General features: G+C 53.9%; 1 protein-coding gene across 1 annotated transcript; it reads left to right on the forward strand.

Moving 5' to 3' along the window:
• Positions 1–652: 652 nt before the first annotated feature.
• On the forward strand, positions 653–14,411 carry LOC133362630 (prickle-like protein 2). The gene is made up of 9 exons (XM_061581546.1): positions 653–664; positions 1,541–1,588; positions 3,356–3,508; positions 3,771–3,884; positions 5,925–6,065; positions 6,977–7,183; positions 9,690–9,926; positions 10,767–11,307; positions 13,576–14,411. Exons 1-9 carry the CDS (start codon positions 653–655, stop codon positions 14,409–14,411), a joined length of 2,289 nt encoding a protein of 762 aa, XP_061437530.1.
• Positions 14,412–18,934: the final 4,523 nt, after the last annotated feature.

Genomic DNA, 18,934 nt, shown 5'->3' on the forward strand with positions numbered 1-18,934 from the left:
CTCGTGGAAATCGAACTCGGGTCGCCGGGTCTATAATGTTACGAATCTACACACTCACAGGTATACTACTGTATTAAAATCTTTCTTTTGACCACAGAATCTTGCCCACGAATTTATTGGAGCCTTCGCCGATTGGTATACATTTACTCTTTGGCTCTTTCGGTAAAGTCAACACTTGATAGACATTTGTTAGACGAGCAGCACGCACTGACTCACGCCCATTGCTCGCGAGGCGTTTCGTTAATCATCTCGTGAGTCGTGGAAGTGTCTCCTCTGGATCACGGAGCGAGGGCGCCCCTCCCTCCTCCCCCTCCTCACCCCGTGGAATGTCGCGATCGCTTTAAACGAGAGAGAAGTCCGCCAAGCAGCAGCAGCATCATCATCAGCAGCAGCATCATCATCAGCAGCATCATCATCAGCAGCAGCAGCATCAGCAGCATCATCAGCAGCAGCAGCATCATCAACAGCTGAGCACCGACGAAAACGACGAGGAGAAGGTGGAGTAGGTGGAGGAGGTGGAGGAGGAGGTGGAGGAGGTGGAGGAAGAGGAGGAGGAAGAGGTGGAGGAAAAGGAGGAGGAGAGAGCTTCACGATTCTTCTCCTTCGACGGCGCTCTCGGGTGAGGAGAATTACTTTGGCGGCTCACATTGGCATGTGTGCCTATGTACGTCTCTCTGTCTCTCTTTGTATCTGTGATATCTGTCTCTGCTTACATGTCTGTCTGTGTGTCTATGTTGTGTCTCTCTCTGTGTGTGTCTCTGTGTGTCTCTCTCTATGTATCTCTGTGATGTCTGTCTCTACTTATGTGTCTGTCTGTGTGTCTATGTTGTGCGTCTCTCACTTTGTGTCTCTGTGTGTCTCTGTGTTGTCTCTTTCTATGTATCTCTGTGATATCTGTCTCTGCTTATATGTCTGTCTATATGTCTCTGGTTCTGTATTTTCATCTCTCTCTCAAATGTAGCATTCTCAGGAAGAACGTAATCAACCAGGTAGGGTGTTGACTGTTATGTTATCCGACTCTCTGTTGTATTACATTACATTTCTAAGTATAATAGATTTGTGTTTCTATTCCATTTATACCTGATGACGATTTCTTGTGTTGTAATCGAAACGTCGTATGCTAGTATTAAATTTATTATTTTATCTTTATACGTGACTTTACCGAAAGAACCAAAGAGTAATACTGTATATTAGTGTGTTACACTGTATATTAGTGTGTGTGTGTGTTACACTGTATATTAGTGTGTGTGTTATACTGTATATCAGTGTGTGTGTGTGTTATATCCCCAGCCTCTGACCCCCCCGCCTCCCAGCAGCTATCGTATCACCAGCGAAACACCGCACATCCCCCCGGTCCCTGCCACCTTTGTTCAACCTCTGGCTCATCAAGGCCAGCTGTAGTGCAGAGCTAACTCTGAAGCCTCCCCGTGTGGCTGGGAGCTGTGCCAGGGATTCATGGATAATCCATGATGCCGGCTCGCCTCTTGTCTGCTGAACACTGCCCACAGCTCGCTCCACCTGACGCGGGGTTCATTTGGAGGCTGTGTCGAGAAATGTTAACTCCCTCGCCTGGTACGCAGGATGTCCTGTATTCGATCCCGACCCTGACACCTGCTGTATATTTGGAGTTTGCGTGTCTCTCCATCTCGCCCCGTGGTCACGTGCACTTTTATCCGGGTCCTCCGGTTTTTCTCCTCCACATTTAGAAGTATTTGGCTGCTATGCATTTCCACGCAATAAGCCACTTTGTTGAGCTTTCATTTGTGGCCAAGTCGCTTCTGAAAAAGAGCTATATAGCTCTGTGGGCCGTACCTGGTAAAACCAAAAAATAGTTTTTGGTTCATAATCTGGGGTCTAACACCAACCCCTGCAAATCCTCACGGCCCAAATGTGTTCACGTGAAATTATGCAAGAAAACAACATTGTAATTACAGAGATAAAAATGGAATTAGTGGATTCATTGCACATGATTGGAATGTATAACAGAAGGAACCATGACACGCTCACACCCAAATTGTAAATTGTTTTAAAATGACGTTGCCGGTTGGGTAAAACACAAGCGACTGTTGGTTTAAGTCCACCTGATCGTGATACTAAACCCAAGCAAAGGATTTGTTGAACCCATGTCATTGATTATTAAATCCTTTGGAATCTTTGTGTTAAACAACCGGTGGTCTAAACCCCATTCGATTGGTGTGTGCGACACCGATGCGATCTACTTGTTAAACCCACTTGATCAGCATACTAAACCCATATGTGCGGTGGTCTTGTATGTGCTGTATGTATGTTGAACTTCTTTCGCACCCTACGTCGCCAACCGTGCTAATCGGAGGTGCGGGGGAAGTACAACGAACCAGGGGTGAGGAACCCTTTTCATTACTTGTGAATGTGTGCCTGTTCAAAATGTTTAGCATACTTCCCAACATTCAACAAACTTGACATTTGGCACGTGGGTAGCTTCCAGACTGTACACAATACAAAAAGTATAAAAATAGACTTTTGTATTTTGGGGGGCGCAATAATGGATATATTTTGCATGGCAAGTGAGCGGTGACGTCACATCTGTCATGTCACCCGCATGTGGCAGCGTCATGCAGTGTGCCTTCCGACGTCACGCATCCCCCCCCCAACTCTCCGCTTAGGCCGTGTATTAATCCAAGACAAGAATCCAAGTCTCGGGCGAAGCCGGGTAGTAAAGCTAGTACTACATATACCTTTGGAGGGCCACACATTAACCGAATCAAGCCCATCTTCTTGGTTCTTTCGGTAAAGTCACGTAGAATGGAAGTAATAAAATAATAAAATATAATAAAATAATTCTCACGACGTTTCGGCCACAACGCAAGCAGCCGTCCTCAGGTGAAGAACAGGTCTGTTGAAACAGAATTATGTTTACTATTTTATTATTTCCATTCTACGTGATTTTACCGACAGAACCAAGAAGATGAATCCCTGCAGTCACGAAAGCTTTAAATCGAAATCGAATCAAGCCCGTTTAGCGAAGAAACTCTCCTCCAAGGGCGACTCGACTGGCATGGCAGACCAACGCACGGCACCCCGATCGTCTATGCAACCAAAATGTGCCCTTTGCAGTGGAAACCTTCCCCTGCAGCAGCCGCTGATGGATAAGTATCGTTTTGCGGGCCGTCCCAAGAGCGGCAGGCCACACATGTCCACGGGGCCGTCCGTGCGGGATGAAGCTGCGGGAGCCCCTCGCCTGCTCGGGCCTGGGGGCCCCTCGCGGGTTCACCGCGGCTCCCTTGCACAAGCTCGCATGCGGCCGGCGTGCCGAGCCGCGTGCCAACGTCGAAGCTGAACCCCCCCCGCGTGCGTCCGCTGTCGCCCGCGTAGGGAGGAGGGCGGCGACGCTGCGGGCGGCGCGACGATGGAGAAGGCGGTGGGCAAGGTGGCGCACGAGATGCAGCGCAACTCCGTCTCCGACGACGACGACCCGTGCCGCGCCCTTGAGGAGTACACGTGGGTCCCGCCAGGACTCGAGCCCGAGCAGGTAGCTTCCTGCCTTCTGCGGCCGCCCTTCATCGTCGCGTTCTCGCTACTGCCCAGCCCTTTGTATGCATATACATGCATAGAAATAACGCTGTGCTTGAGCGCAAACCCTTGAGCGGACTGACTTGTGCGGATATACACGGACACCAGAATCCACCACCTGGAATCTGCTCCCACGCCATCTTGTTCGTTTGCCTGCATTTAACAACAAAATAGACGTTAACTAAACAACCCTTCCCTGTTTTTGACGATGACCGTCGCAGGTCCACCGCTATTTCCGCTGCCTGCCCGAGGAGCGCGTGCCGTACGTCAACAGCCCCGGAGAGAAGTACCGCATGGAGCAGCTGCTGCGCCAGCTGCCGCCGCCCGACGACCAGGTGACGGTCCCCCGGGAGTCGGGGGGGGGGGGGCGGCACGACATGCACGGCGTTCCCTCCCACGCTCGCGTGGAATGACAATCCTGCAGTCTTAGCCAAATGATTTTTCTTCAGCGAAAGTACATTTCTGAGCTGCTGCTGCTGATGACGATGAAGCCAGATGCCTCGCACGAAGGGCGTGTCGCTTCATGCAGGTGGGAGATCTGCAATCCGGCCGATTGCCAGGCCGCATGATGCCACGTGCCTGCGTTCGTGGTGTGTGTGCGTGCGTATGTGTATGGTGTGTGTGTGTGGGTGGTGTGTGTGCGTACGTGTATGGTGTGTGTACGTGGGTGGTGTGTGTGCGTGGGTGGTGTGTGTGCGTGCGTACGTGTATGGTGTGTGTGCGTGGGTGGTGTGTGTGCGTGCGTACGTGTATGGTGTGTGTGCGTGGGTGGTGTGTGTGCGTGCGTACGTGGGTGGTGTGTATGCGTGGGTGGTGTGTGTGCGTGGGTGGTGTGTGTGTGCGTCCATGTATGGTGTGTGTGCATGGGTGGTGTGTGTGCGTGGGTGGTGTGTGTGCGTGGGTGGTGTGTGTGCGTGGGTGGGTGGTGTGTGTGCGTACGTGCATGGTGTGTAAGCGTGGGTGGTGTGTGTGCGTGTGTACGTGTATGGTGTGTGTGCGTGGGTGGTGTGTGTGTGTGCATACGTGCATGGTGTGTGTGCGTGGGTGGTGTGTGTGTGTGCGTACGTGCATGGTGTGTGTGCGTGGGTGGTGTGTGTGCGTGCGTACGTGTATGGTGTGTGTGCGTGGGTGGTGTGTGTGCGTGCGTATGTGTATGGTGTGTGTGCGTGGGTGGTGTGTGTGCGTGCGTACGTGCATGGTGTGTGTGCGTGGGTGGTGTGTGTGCGTGCATACGTGTATGGTGTGTGTGCGTGGGTGGTGTGTGTGCGTGCGTATGTGTATGGTGTGTGTGCGTGGATGGTGTGTGTGCGTGCGTACGTGGGTGGTGTGTGTGCGTTGGAGGTGTGTGTGCGTGCGTACGTTTATGCTGTGTGTGCGTGGGTGGTGTGTGCGTGGGTGGTGTGTGTGTGTGCGTGTATGGTGTGTGTGCGTGGGTGGTGTGTGTGCGTGCGTACGTGTATGGTGTGTGGGCGTGGGTGGTGTGTGTGCGTGCGTACGTGCATGGTGTGTGTGCGTGGGTGGTGTGTGTGCGTGCGTATGTTTGCGTGCGTGTGGGTGTAGGTGGTGTGTATATGATGAGCGGTCGTGTAACGGTTAGCACACTGTGCGATGAACCTGGCGACCCGGGTTCGATTCCGCCAACACCAGTGACATTTATCTGAACCCGTCGTGGGCCTCTCCTAGGTCGACTCGGCCTCAAATGAGTACCTGGTGCGGTGTGTAAACATCGCCACTGAGGAGACAAAGGTGACCCGGGCTTGATGCTTGGCCACACCACCTCCCCGTAATAGGTGCAGGCGAATGCCACTTTGCCCCAGCATCCTGTGTAGGCCTCACAGGGATGCTTGTGGTGGATGCCTCTTGCTCATATCGCCTGCAAGTGTAATTGAGTTTTCTAAGTGCCACCTGAGGATTTCCCCCCCATAATGGGGGACGTGCGTTATTTAATTGGTTTGTCATGCGGAGATGTTAGGGCAGGCGTGTATTTAAGGGGCATCAACGTCAGTCAGGGTTGTAGAGTGACAGAAAATGGCGGTTCATAGGTGGATCCTCGAATCCATCTTTGCGTGAATTTTGGTGGCCGCGCTTGGAATGGTGTTCAACTTCTGTCGCATCGTACATAGCTAGTTGTCGTGAGGTTGTCATTGGTAGTTCGTTGTCGGTGGTGGAGGTGTCGTAGTTATCGGTGGCGTTCATGCCTTTGGTGTTTTTGACGGTGTCACTGATGGACGTGATGGTGGTGGCGTCGATGGTGCCCATTGATGGCCTTGTTGTCGATGGGCGACATCCGTCGGCGACGGCGTTGCTGACGATCGTAGCGGAACATTCCTTTTCGGTGTCGTTGACGTTAAACGGCGGTGGCGATGTCGGCGCAGGTGGGGTACTGCAGCTCTCTGGGCGAGGAGGAGAAGCAGGAGCTGAAGCAGTTCAGCGCTTGGCGCAGGCGCGAGGCGCTCGGCCTGGGAGCCGTCAAGACCTTCCCCGTCACGACCCTGGAGGGCGCGACGTGCGAGCAGGTAACGTGTCCAGGCCGCGCGATTTGCATTGCCACAATCGCACTGCCGGGGCCTGCATTGGCCTGCTGATGTGCTGACGTGGTTAACGGGCACACCAATGTGTGTTGAGAAAGAGGAATATGAAAGCCGTCAGGAGGTTGTGATGTTTGGGTCTCGACCGAGGTGTCCGTTATGCGAGTCGGGCGCCATTCCATTGGAATCCAGATATGATGGGTCGCACAAAAGTTGGGGGTGCATCTTTCAATCCGGTAGGTGTCTGCGTGTGACCTAATCTATATAACTTTATTGACGCCGGGCACAAGTTTGGGGGCACGTATTACATTCTGGGGTGTCTTATACTCCCAACATGTTGATGATGATGATGATACTCCTTCGCTCGCTGGCACTGGGCTTGTTTTGCCGGGTCCTCCAGGACAACGAGTGCTTTTGACCACCGGTCCCCCCCCCCCCCCCGACTCGGCAGCAACGTACGCGCTGCCATGCTCTACGCCGCTGCGCCGCGATGGGGGGGGGGTGGGCGGCAGCGGCGGTGGCGGAGAAGAGAGATCTACGTGCTCGGTGGACTTGCCCCCCGGCCCCTCCTCTCACGCTACTCCCCTGCACTCTTTACCTCTCCCCCTCTCGGCCCGCGCTACTCCCCTCCGCGCACGCTCTCCGCTTCGGCAGTCAAGGCCCTCTGTCGATCCCCGCCACGACTGACCGCCTGTCCCCCCCTCCTCCCCACCCCCCACCCCCACGGGCACAACCCGGAAAACGCAGCGGGCAACCGCGCCAACGCTCACGGCGCCCGTGCAGCGACCGGTCGTCGCGGGGAGGAGAGGGCGAGCGAGCAAGCGAGAGCGCTTCTCTAGACTCACGAGCAAATCCTCCGCGTTCCCCTCCTCCGCTCCCCGCGCCCATTCTCTCCGCAGTGCGGCGGCGGCATCGCCGGAGGCGAGGTGGCGGTGTTCGCGTCGCGTGCGGGGCACCCCCCGTGCTGGCACCACCCCGCCTGCTTCGTGTGCGCCGCGTGCCGGGAGCTCCTCGTAGACCTCATCTACTTCTTGGCGGACGGGAAGCTCTACTGCGGGCGGCACCACGACGAGCGCTTCAAGCCGCGCTGCGGCGCGTGTGACGAGGTGAGGCGGAGCAGCGGTGGCGATTGCGGTCGTGACGATGGCCCCACCGCCCCCCACACACCGCCCCCCCCACACACACCACACACACCGCCCCCACACACCCCCCACACACACCGCCCCCCACACACCGCCCCCCCCACACCGCCCCCCACACACCGGCCCCACACACCGCCCCCACACACACCGCCCCCACACACCCCCCACACACACCGCCCCCACACCACCCCCCACACACACTGCCCCCACACACCCCCCACACACACCGCCCCCACACACCCCCCACACACACCGCCCCCCACACACCGCCCCCCCCACACCACCCCCCACACACCGCCCCCACACACCCCCCCACACACACCGCCCCCCACACACCCCCCCCACACACACCGCCCCCCACACACACCGCCCCCCACACACCGCCCCCACACCGCCCCCTCACCCCCCACCCCCCCTACCCCCCACACCGCCCCCACACCGCCCCCCACCCCCCCCACCGCCCCCCCACCCCCCCCACCCCCCCCACCCCCCCCACCCCCACCCCCCACCCCCCCCACCCCCCACACCGCCCCCACCGCTACCTGCCGGCACCACTTGGGTCCCCGAGTAGACCAGCGAGCCCTTTCAGGCGTCACGAGCCCGGCCTCTAGCATGTAATCTGCGCTCCCAGTGGCGTCGCCGCAGGGCATAAAGCTCAGGGCATCAAACGTGCGCACAATTCGCTTGGACACCCTCGCATGCGAAATGTTCCGTCTCTAGAAATTATGAAATATATATATTTAATTGTCAGCTCCATGTTCAAATCCTGATATCTGCAACACAAGACGATGAATACAACAATCCAAGCCATCTTGTCTGATGTCTACCCCATCAGCATTTCTCTCACCCCACTGAATCCCATAAAGTTTGTCTCCGTTGATTTCCTTTCTTTTCTCACAATATCTTCATGCCGTTGTGTCTATTATATCCCTCCTGTCCATTTCGGTAGCATTCTATAATTCGAACGGTGGGGGGGGGCTGCCTCACCTGATTGAGTTACTGTCTAGATTTACACCAAATAACACTGAACCCTTTAACACGTAGCAGGCTTTCGCGACCAATATTATTCATAATCAACATTGTTGGGTTTAGATCGCGTTATTTATAAATGTGTCGTAACCCTCCACCACCCGACACGGCCAATCAGCAAAAAAGTGTCACGTTGACAAAAGACAAAATAGTCCACTGCTTTAGCCCACCGGTGTGTTGAAGCGTGAAACCACAACATTTACAATTTGAGTAGCACTTCTTCTTCTTGGTTCTTTCGGTAAAGTCATCACGTAGAAGGGAAATAATACAATAATAAAAATAAAACATAATAAAATAATTCTCACGACGTTTCGGCCACAACGCAAGCAGCCGTCCTCAGGTGAAACCAGGTCTGTCGGGGAGACAGCGTCTGAATGAAACAGCACACGAGCTTGGAGCATATATATAAGCTGGGTTGGGAGGGGGGGAAAGGGCGCTTCGACAAAATAATTTGCATATCAAGAGGAATTTAGCATATTTATGGAAAATGCAGGAATGTTATTAGTACTACATATGCCCGTGCATCATGCAGGATTAGCAGCATCAAAGGGAGGGGATATGGGAAATGCAGGTATGTGATTAGTACTACTTATGCCCGTGCATTATGCAGGACTAGCAGCATCAAAGGGAGGGGATATGGGAAATGCAGGTATGTGATTAGTACTACATATGCCCGTGCATTATGCAGGACTAGCAGCATCAAAGGGAGGGGATATGGGAAATGCAGGAATGTGATTAGTACTACATATGCCCGTGCATTATGCAGGATTAGCAGCATCAAAGGGAGGGGATATGGGAAATGCAGGTATGTGATTAGTACTGCATATGCCCGTGCATTATGCAGGACTAGCAATATCAAAGGGAGGGGATATGGGAAATGCAGGAATGTGATTAGTACTAATTATGCCCGTGCATTATGCAGGATTAGCAGCATCAAAGGGAGGGGATATGGTAAATGCAGGTATGTGATTAGTACTAATTATACCCGTGCATTATGCAGGACTAGCAACATCAAAGGGAGGGGATATGGGAAATGCAGGTGTGTGATTAGTACTACTTATGCCCGTGCATTATGCAGGACTATCAGCATCAAAGGGAGGGGATATGGGAAATGCAGGTATGTGATTAGTACTACTTATGCCCGTGCATTATGCAGGACTAGCAGCATCAAAGGGAGGGGATATGGGAAATGCAGGAATGTGATTAGTACTACATATGCCCGTGCATTATGCAGGATTAGCAGCACTGTGACGTTTCGCTGGTAATTGCATCCAGCATCATCGGGCAATTCGCCAGAATGTTCCGTCTCAAGAAATTATGAACCGTACGGACCTTCGGGGCGGGGCGGGGGGGGGGGGTGCCTCAGCCTTACTCCGACAGCGTCTCGAGCGTTAACACCCACGTCCGCTCCCCTCTCCACCCCGACCCCTCCGAAACCCAGATCATCTTTGCGGACGAGTGCACGGAGGCGGAGGGCCGCCACTGGCACACGCGCCACTTCAGCTGCGCCCAGTGCCACGTGGCGCTGGGCGGACGGAGCTACGTCATGGAGCACGGGCGCCCCTTCTGCTGCCCGTGCCTGCGGGCGCAGCACGCGGCGGCGGCGGCGTGCCGGAGCCGCCACCGGCACATCGGTGAGGGGGCCGCAGACGCCGGCGGAGGAGCCGCGCTGCCGCGTGTACGGTCATTCCGGCTTGAAATTCGGTCACTCAGTCAGTCAGTCACTCAGTCAGTCACTCAGTCAGTCAGTCGGTAAGTCACTCAGTCAGTCAGTCACTCAGTCAGTCAGTCGGTAAGTCACTCAGTCAGTCAGTCAGTCACTCAGTCAGTCAGTCGGTAAGTCACTCAGTCAGTCAGTCAGTCACTCAGTCAGTCAGTCGGTAAGTCACTCAGTCAGTCAGTCAGTCGGTAAGTCACTCAGTCAGTCAGTCACTCAGTCAGTCAGTCGGTAAGTCACTCAGTCTGTCAGTCACTCAGTCAGTCAGTCGGTAAGTCACTCAGTCAGTCAGTCACTCAGTCAGTAAGCGGCATCGCCGTGGGCACGTTCGGCTCGCCAGCCGTGCCGCTTGCCCCCCCCCACCCCCCCCCCCCCTGTCTCTGCGGCGCTCGCTTCGTTGTTTTTGTAACGGTGCCGTGCTTGCCCTTGATGGTGGCAGTCTGTCCGATGTCGAGGAGGTCCTGATGGTGCTGCTGCTGCTGGTCACGAGGAGAGGGCTTCAGCAGAGAGAGAGTTTGCGTCGTGTTGGCGTTCCTCCTCCTCCTTCCACAGAGCCACAGTGAGGCTGCATTACGGACGTGTTGAATCTCACGTTGTAAATGCAGTGTCAATGCACTGGCTCTGTACTGTCTGGCTGTCTATAACTGGGGAGGGGGGGGTGGGTTGCAGGTGGCGGCGAACACGACAACTCTTGCTAAGACAACGCGATACGATTGAAACTTTAGTGGCAATTTGCATCGCCCGCATCCTCCCCCCCTTCTGCTCTCTCCGCGTGCCGCCTACGGACCGCGCCGGCACGAGCCCGGCCGTCAAATTCGCGCGGCTGCCGGCGCCGACGGCAAACGCGCCGAGCGCGTGCCGGGATTCCGCGGCTATGCCGAGTCGTCATCGCGAGGCGCCGCCGGCGCGGCTGCTGCCGTGATGTCGGCGTACGAGCCGGACCAGACTCCGAAGAAGCCCCGGGCTTTCCCGACGCGGCGCTCGGTGACGTTTGGCTGCGGGAGGAGCTCCCCCGAGGCGGCGATGGGAGGCGCCGGCGGCAACCCGCCGGTCGACCGCGACCACCCTCCGTACGGCCTTCCCAAGAGCCGGCAGCGGACACAAGATGGCCCCCGGGGCGGCGGCGGCGGCGTCCGGCAGGCCGCCCGCGAGGCAGCGGACGAGATGAGTTTCCCGCCGTCTCCTTCGCCGGGGTCGTGCGTCCATGAGGGATGTCGCGAGGGGGCTGCGGCGGCGGCGGCCTTCAGCGGCAGGGAGCCGCGGCAACATTCGCGGCTCGGCGTGGCCGTGCGGGGGCTGATAGACGTGGGATGGGCGTCGCCGCATGACTCCGACAGCACCGGTGAGCGATGTTCACTGGGGGTTTTGTTTTCTTTCTCTTTCCCCTTCCTCCACTGGCCAAGCTCTTCCTGTCGGCTGTAAGTAACAGCCATCACGTGAGAGCATCGTCACGCTCGGGTAGAGATGGGCTAAGTACAAAGTCGGCACGGATGTCAGATGAGCACTGGGCAATGTGTGCGACGGTCAACAGAGCCGCCCGAGAGAAACCGCGTCACGCGTTTGACGAGCGCGCACGTGACAATGCACGTGCGCCTTAGTCGTCGCCGACGCGGTTGGGCTAGGGGCGAAAGGGAATATCTAGGGTGTGTTCGTTCGCTTCCTTTTTAAGTTGGCGACGGCCGCTCTCGCGGTCGCGAGGTGTGCGCGGGAAGGTGGGCCTGGGTGGGCGGGTCGATTCTCGGTGGGCGTGCGTTTGTGCGACGCACCGCCGCGTGCCAAGGAACGGGAGTGGTTTTGATCGAGAAGAATGCTTCGCGAGAGACGCTCGGGACAGCGAAACGATGAATATCCATGTCACACTCTACATCACGATTCAGATTCACGTCGCCCCCATGACCAGCACGGCAGGGAGGGGGGGGGGGGCTTCATCCAGCAGTGGATTTACAAAAGGGCTGGACATTTAGCCTCTTAACAACTCTTGGCATTTTACATCCACTAATCAATCCAATACCGATCTCCACGCCGTGCCGGTCACACTTCACCGCGTTGGTCAGCGCAGCTTGGTTGCAGGTAGGGAGAGGTTCCCTGGGACCGATTCAGACATATCTCTGATCGGTCGGCTGATCGGTCGATTCCAAATGGGTTGTCGGCAGCAGATCTAGTCTTGTTGACCACGGCAGAACGCTGTCGTCTTTTTTGGCTCTCGCCGATTTTTCTGGCGCTTTAAGAGACGCCGCCGCCGCTGTCGTCAAGGCGTCACGTCAGCGGGATCAGGCGTCATACCGTGCCGATTCGTCTCATTCACTCAGTCACTCAGTCAGTCAGTCACTCAGTCAGTCAGTCGGTAAGTCAGTCAGTCGGTCAGTCAGTCACTCAGTCAGTCAGTCGGTAAGTCAGTTGGTAAGTCAGTCACTCAGTCAGTCAGTCACTCAGTCAGTCAGTCGGTAAGTCAGTCACTCAGTCGGTAAGTCAGTCACTCAGTCAGTCAATCACTCAGTCAGTCAGTCACTCAGTCAGTCAGTCAGTCGGTAAGTCAGTCAGTCAGTCAGTCGATAAGTCAGTCAGTCACTCAGTCAGTCACTCAGTCAGTCAGTCACTCAGTCACTCGGTCAGTCAGTCAGTCACTCAGTCAGTCACTCAGTCAGTCACTCAGTCAGTCAGTCACTCAGTCACTCAGTCAGTCACTCAGTCACTCAGTCAGTCACTCAGTCAGTCAGTCGGTAAGTCAGTCAGTCAGTCGATAAGTCAGTCACTCAGTCGGTAAGTCAGTCACTCAGTCAGTCACTCAGTCAGTCACTCACTCAGTCAGTCAGTCGGTAAGTCAGTCAGTCGATAAGTCAGTCACTCAGTCACTAAGTCAGTCAGTCAGTCACTCAGTCAGTCACTCAGTCAGTCACTCAGTCAATCGGTCAGTCAGTCACTCAGTCAGTCACTCAGTCAGTCACTCAGTCAGTCAGTCAGTAAGTCAGTCACTCAGTCGGTAAGTCAGTCACTCAGTCACTCGGTCAGTCAGTCGGTAAGTCAGTCACTCAGTCGGTAAGTCAGTCACTCAGTCGGTAAGTCAGTCACTCAGTCAGTCGGTAATTCAGTCAGTCGGTAAGTCAGTCACTCAGTCAGTCAGTCACTCAGTCAGTCAGTCGGTAAGTCACTCAGTCAGTCAGTCAGTCATTCGGTCAACAGCCAGTCGTTCTGTCAGGACAGCTGATGTGTTTGGTGATTTAAGCGCATAGCAACATCGTACGTGGCGTGTCACTACGTGGCCCAATCTGGCCAACTTGCGTTGTTGTTTATGCTTGTAGGTATGTGCTGTTTATGGTTTGTGTAGTTTTCCTGCCTGGCATCGTTAGTGTTTACGTGTTGTTTACATCACCTTCTTGCCTCCCTTTCATCAACCTGCACTGACAGGCTGCGGCGATGTGTGCTCAAACACGCGCCCCTGTCTGAAGAGAAGGGGCTGACGATTTCAAATTCATATCGTCCATAAAAATCACAGCGGTGTACGCAGCCGATGCAAGAATACTGACAGTTTTGCAGCTCTCCTTTTATTAACACGTGTACATTTTTTTTTTAATTAAACCCTTTTCCTTTACATTTTTTCTAACGTCACCAGGCCTCTCGGTGGACACTGACGGCAAATCGCCCGACCAGCCGTCCAAGTCCGTCGGCGGCGGGTGCGGCCTCGGCTCGGCGGAGAATCTCAGCGCGGCGGGCCCCCTCGCCTCCGCCTCTCGCTGCCGCAGCGCCGAGTCGCGCTCCGGCCTCCGCTGGAGCCGGCGCCCCTCCGAGCACGAGCGGGGCCGCCCCTCCCAGCCGGCTCCCCTCCATGGCTGCGACCGTGCGCTCCGCTCCCAGTCGCAGCCGCGCTTCCTCGCGCAGTTGGAACCGAGCGAGCGACCCCGCCACCGCAGCCGGCGGCGGCGGCGTTACCATCGCTCACGCGAGCCGCGGAGCTCGCGCTCGGAGAACGCGCTGCACGAGCCCGCGGCCGTGGAACGGAGCCGGCGCCGCTTCGAGGACGAGCCGGGGGCACGCGCGCACGAGGACTGCGAGCGGCTGACGCGGCGCAAGTCCGAGATGGACGTGGGGGCGCGGGGCGGCCACCCGCAGGCGCCGCCGCGCTCCGTCTACGCGCCGGACGACTTGGCGCTCGACCCGGACGACGGGCGGGACGACAGTTCGGACGACTGGTGCTCCACCTGCTCCTCGTCTTCCTCGTCGGACTCGGACGACGACGGGTTCTTCCTGGGGCAGCCGATCCCGCGCACCGTGCTCGTGCTGTCGCTGCGGTGCCGCGAGGGCGGCGGCGGTGATGCCGCGGCGATGGCGGCGGGGACGGTGGCGGGGACGGTGGGGTACGGCGGGCGGTCACCACACTTCATCACGATGCCAGCGATGTCGAGGAAGCAGCAGAGCCGGCGCAGGAATAAGAACTGCATCATCTCGTAGCCGCCGGGTCGGTGACCACCTTCGGAAACGCCGGGTCCGGCGAAAGATAGAGACGCGGAGAGGGCAGGTTTGGAAATGATGAGAAGTATCGCCAATTAGTTTAACGGTAAACGAATGTTTACGTTTGTAAAGTCCACGCATTTTCAGATATCGTTGTGCTAAGAGGACGTGTTTCCGAGCTTTGAAGCTTCGCGCATCTCAAGGGCGGAAGGGGGAACGAGACTGCTTTGATGGTGACGTTCATGCAACGGATGTGACGATGGCGTTTCGCCGAGCCGCCTTTCAAGTTGCACCTATCGTCAGCGTGCGTAGATTTGTTATCTATCATCGCGTCGTCATTTTGAGACCGATCCTCCTGTGATTTGGCCGACTTTGCACACGAAAGGGCACAAGGCTCTCGGCTTCACATTCTACATCTAAACAACAAGGGCAAATGTAAAAAAACGAAGTGTCAGTAACGCTAAAGCTGATTGTAGAAAAATACGAACGGTAAATGTAACAGCTTGAATGTTTGAAGTGCACCTATATGTGTATTTTATTTTCTTCCTTCGACTTTCTCGACTCGCGTATTACAACATGTAAAACTTGTTTTTGTTTGTCGATTTAAAGCTTTCGTGACTGCAGGGATTCATCTTCTTGGTTCTTTCGGTAATAGACGCTCCAAGCCTGGTGGTGTTTCATTCAGACGCTGTCTTCCCGACAGCCCTGTTCTTCACCTGAGGACGGCTGCTTGCGTTGTGGCCAAAACGTCGTGAGAATTGTATTTTGTGTTTCATTTTTATTATCACTATAACTACCACTATCACTACCCCTATCACTACCCCTACCACTACCCATATCACTACCCCTATCACTATCACTACCCCTATCACTACCACTATCACTACCCCGACCACTCCCCATATCACCACCTCAAAACCCTTAACCACTCCCATCTGTGTTACTGTCACCATAGCAACACCACCACTTTTAATAACTTCACTCTTTATCACAACCACTAAGTTACGTACAAATTCATAATTATCATGAAGTGCCTTGAACGACAGCGAGAACTTGGACAGCCGGTCGGGCAGCGAACCAAATGAAAAAAAAACATGAAAACGCCGAGAGTGAAAGTGGCTTCGCTCATAAACGAGTGATGCTCATCTCCCGTTTAACAGCCCAGAGGACGCGGAGGAAATTCTACATTCCTATGGCGGGGGCAAGGAATTCCAGAGGGCAATCACTTTCCCAGAAAGTGGTCCACACGTTATCTACACCAGAGGGCTCAGTCAACCCTCAGTTTGAATTGACATCCTCTGATGCAAGTAGCACACTCTACCACTATGCCATCCTGCAAGATAGGTATAGAACAGGGGTGGGTAACCCGTATAGCAATAACAGACATTCTTCGTTGTAAAAAAATCGGTCCAGGAAAAAAAGTCTATTTTTCAAGAGCCGCAATGCGCTGCGTGGTGAACAGGAGACGGTGGTGCTTAGTAGATGATGCGTCGCAAAGCAGCAGTCCTTATGAAGAGCCGCAGGTTGTAGACCTCGATCTGTTATTGCTACTGCAATGAGCCAAGCATGTCTGTGTGTAACGCGCGTGACGTCACTCCACATGCCGAGGCAGCGGGTGGATTTTTACACTCGCACAGAAGGTCGAGGCGGACATTTATTTTTTCACAAATTCGCTTTAAGTTGGACGTTTCTTTATTGAAAATGATTCTAATAAATAATTATATTTGGCAACAAAGTGGATTTGGTGTCTTTATTTATTTCTTCAGCATTTGAGACACAAGGTAAGTCTAATTTATGCTTCTACATTATGCTAAAATAGACATTTCTCGGTGATTTTCCAGATATTCTATTGATTTCCAATTTATTTCAACCCCAGCGACCGAAAGCAGAAGATAATAAAGTATCAGAGCAGTGAATTTGAATGTCAGTTCTATACAGCGCTACAGTGACATGAAGTGAGGTGTTTTATGACTTCGTTTTGTGCAAGATTCACTGCATTTAATACAGTGCTACAGTGAACTGCAGTGAAGTGTTTTATGACTTCGTTTTGTGCAAGATTCACTGCTATTAAATTTACACAAGATACAATTATACTCTGCTAAAATGTTTCGTAAATATTACAGCTTCCGTCCTAGGACGGGCAAACAAGCTCGTTTCATCATATTCTTGGTAAAGCCACGTAGAAGGGAAATAATGTAAATAAAACAATAAAATTCTCACGACATTTCGATTGCAACACAAGCAATCATCATCAGGTGTGAAAACCACAGCTGTCGTGAGAATGTAATTGTTGAATTTTTATTATTTAATTATTATTATAAAAATATAAACAATAAAATTAGGGTGAGAATTTTATTGTTTAATATTTTTATTATTTTATTATTATAATAAAAATATAAACAATAAAATTACTGTGAGAATTTTATTGTTTCATATTTTTATTATTTCCCTTCTACGTGATTTTACCGACAGAACCAATAATATGAATCCCTGCAGTCACGAAATCTTTAAATCGAAAAAGCATTTCATCAGTATTGTTTTTTTAAATATATGTTGAGTAGCGTGATGACGTCATGTAGTAGGGGGATGACGTCATGTCACGGGGATTGTAAGGGGGTACTTAAGAGGGACCCCCCGTGACGTGTGGATCGGCTGGAAGAGGTCTCGAAGAGATGGCCGAGAGTGGAGCTCGAAGCAGGCTGTGAGAGGCGGCTGATAGTGAGTGGGGAGTCTTCTCTCCTCGGCCAGACCGTGTTGGATGAGCCGCCATCCCGGTCAGAGTGAGAGAATTTCGATTTAAAGCTTCTTTCGTGACTGCAGGGATTCATCTTCTTGGTTCTTTCGATAAAGTCATCACGTAGAATTGAAATAATAAAATAATACAAATAAAACATAATAAAATAATTTTTACGACGTTTCGGCCACAACGCAAGCAGCCGTCCTCAGGTGAAGAACAGGTCTGTCAGAAAGACAGTGTCTGAATGAACACCACCAGGCTTGGCAGCGTATATTTAAGCTGGGTTGGAGGGGGAAGAGCAAATTCCTTTGTCAAGGCGCTCTTCCCCCTCCAACCCAGCTTAAATATACGCTGCCAAGCCTGGTGGTGTTCATTCAGACGCTGTCTTTCTGACAGACCTGTTCTTCACCTGAGGACGGTTGCTTGCGTTGTGGCCGAAACGTCGCGAGAATTATTTTATTGGTTTATTTTTATTATTTTATTATTTCAATTCTACGTGATGACTTTACCGAAAGAACCAAGAAGAAGAGTGAGAGAAGCCACAGAGATAGCCGAGGTTCGGACGAGTAGAGCTCGGGGGGGTCCATGGGAAGGAGCAAGTGTAGAGTACACCTACCTCTGGTGTGAGTTTAGAGTGTGAGTATTAACAGTGTTTCATAAACGGCGTAAGCCCTTACATGAAGTCCCGTCTCCGAGTGGTTCTACATCACAACGATTGGTGTCAGAAGTAACCACAAACCCTCGTCGCCATGTCAAAGTCGGCCACGAGGCGTAGGAACTCACCTGTCGAGAGCTCGGACAACGCCCCGTGGAGCCCAGCCATCTCATGCAGGAGGAGGGGGCTGCACCTTGAGGCCACCACGTGAAGTGTCGAAACATACATTTGTAACGCTCGCACACACTCACAGGCACACACACATGCGATCACACACACATACAGGCACACACACATGCGCTCACACACACAGGCACACACACTCACAGGCACACACACATGCGCTCACACACACGCGCTCACACACACTCACAGGAACACACACACTCACAGGCACACACGCATGCGCTCACACACACAGGCTCACACACTCACAGCCTCACACACACTCACACACACGTGCGCTCACAGACACGCGCTCACACAACAACAACCGCCATTCGCCACTAAGTGACGGTGACGTCACCACGACGCTTGTGCCAGGCCATGTGCACCTTGAGGCCACGTGAAGTGTCGAAACATACATTTGTAACGCTCACACACATTCACAGGCACACACACACATGCGCTCACACACACGCGCTCACACACAACAACAACAACCGCCATTTTCCACTAAGTGGCAGTGACGTCACTGTAGGCGCAGCTTTCTTGTCCCAGAAAACAAGCTGCACCTCAACTTGCCAGTTTGGACAGCTGCTGCAGTCGGCCACACGTCTCGTCACGACGATGTCCGAGGTGGGAGCCCAGCCGCGTGCGCACACACCACTTGTTTGGAGCGGGATCGGGCGGTTCCCGCCATCTCTCCTCCCGCCACGCTTGAACTTGGCGCCATTTTCCAACAGACGCGCCGCAGCTTCCAGCCGCCATCTTGCCCCCGGGCGCCATTTTGACCGCGACACAGCACCCGGGCGCCATTTTGTTGCAGCGATGCCACCGAGCGCGTCTTCGGGAGCGCCCATGCCAGTTTTCACCTCCGGCTCGTCCAAACTTCGTCGGATGCGGCTTGTGCGTCCATCGCAGCTGGCGGTGACTGGACGTCGTTTCAAGACCGTTTTGATGCGGCTTCCA

This window comes from Lethenteron reissneri, unplaced genomic scaffold (genome assembly GCF_015708825.2).
Source record: "Lethenteron reissneri isolate LAM-NWPU_2019-01 unplaced genomic scaffold, ASM1570882v1 scaffold_1558, whole genome shotgun sequence".
Lineage (NCBI taxonomy): Eukaryota > Metazoa > Chordata > Hyperoartia > Petromyzontiformes > Petromyzontidae > Lethenteron > Lethenteron reissneri.

Excerpts from the sequence above, each read along its gene's own strand:
- LOC133362630 (XM_061581546.1), top strand. Across the intron at positions 3,509-3,770 it reads CAGGACTCGAGCCCGAGCAG|GTCCACCGCTATTTCCGCTG; the intron begins GTAGCTTCCTGC and ends TGACCGTCGCAG. Across the intron at positions 3,885-5,924 it reads TGCCGCCGCCCGACGACCAG|GTGGGGTACTGCAGCTCTCT; the intron begins GTGACGGTCCCC and ends ATGTCGGCGCAG.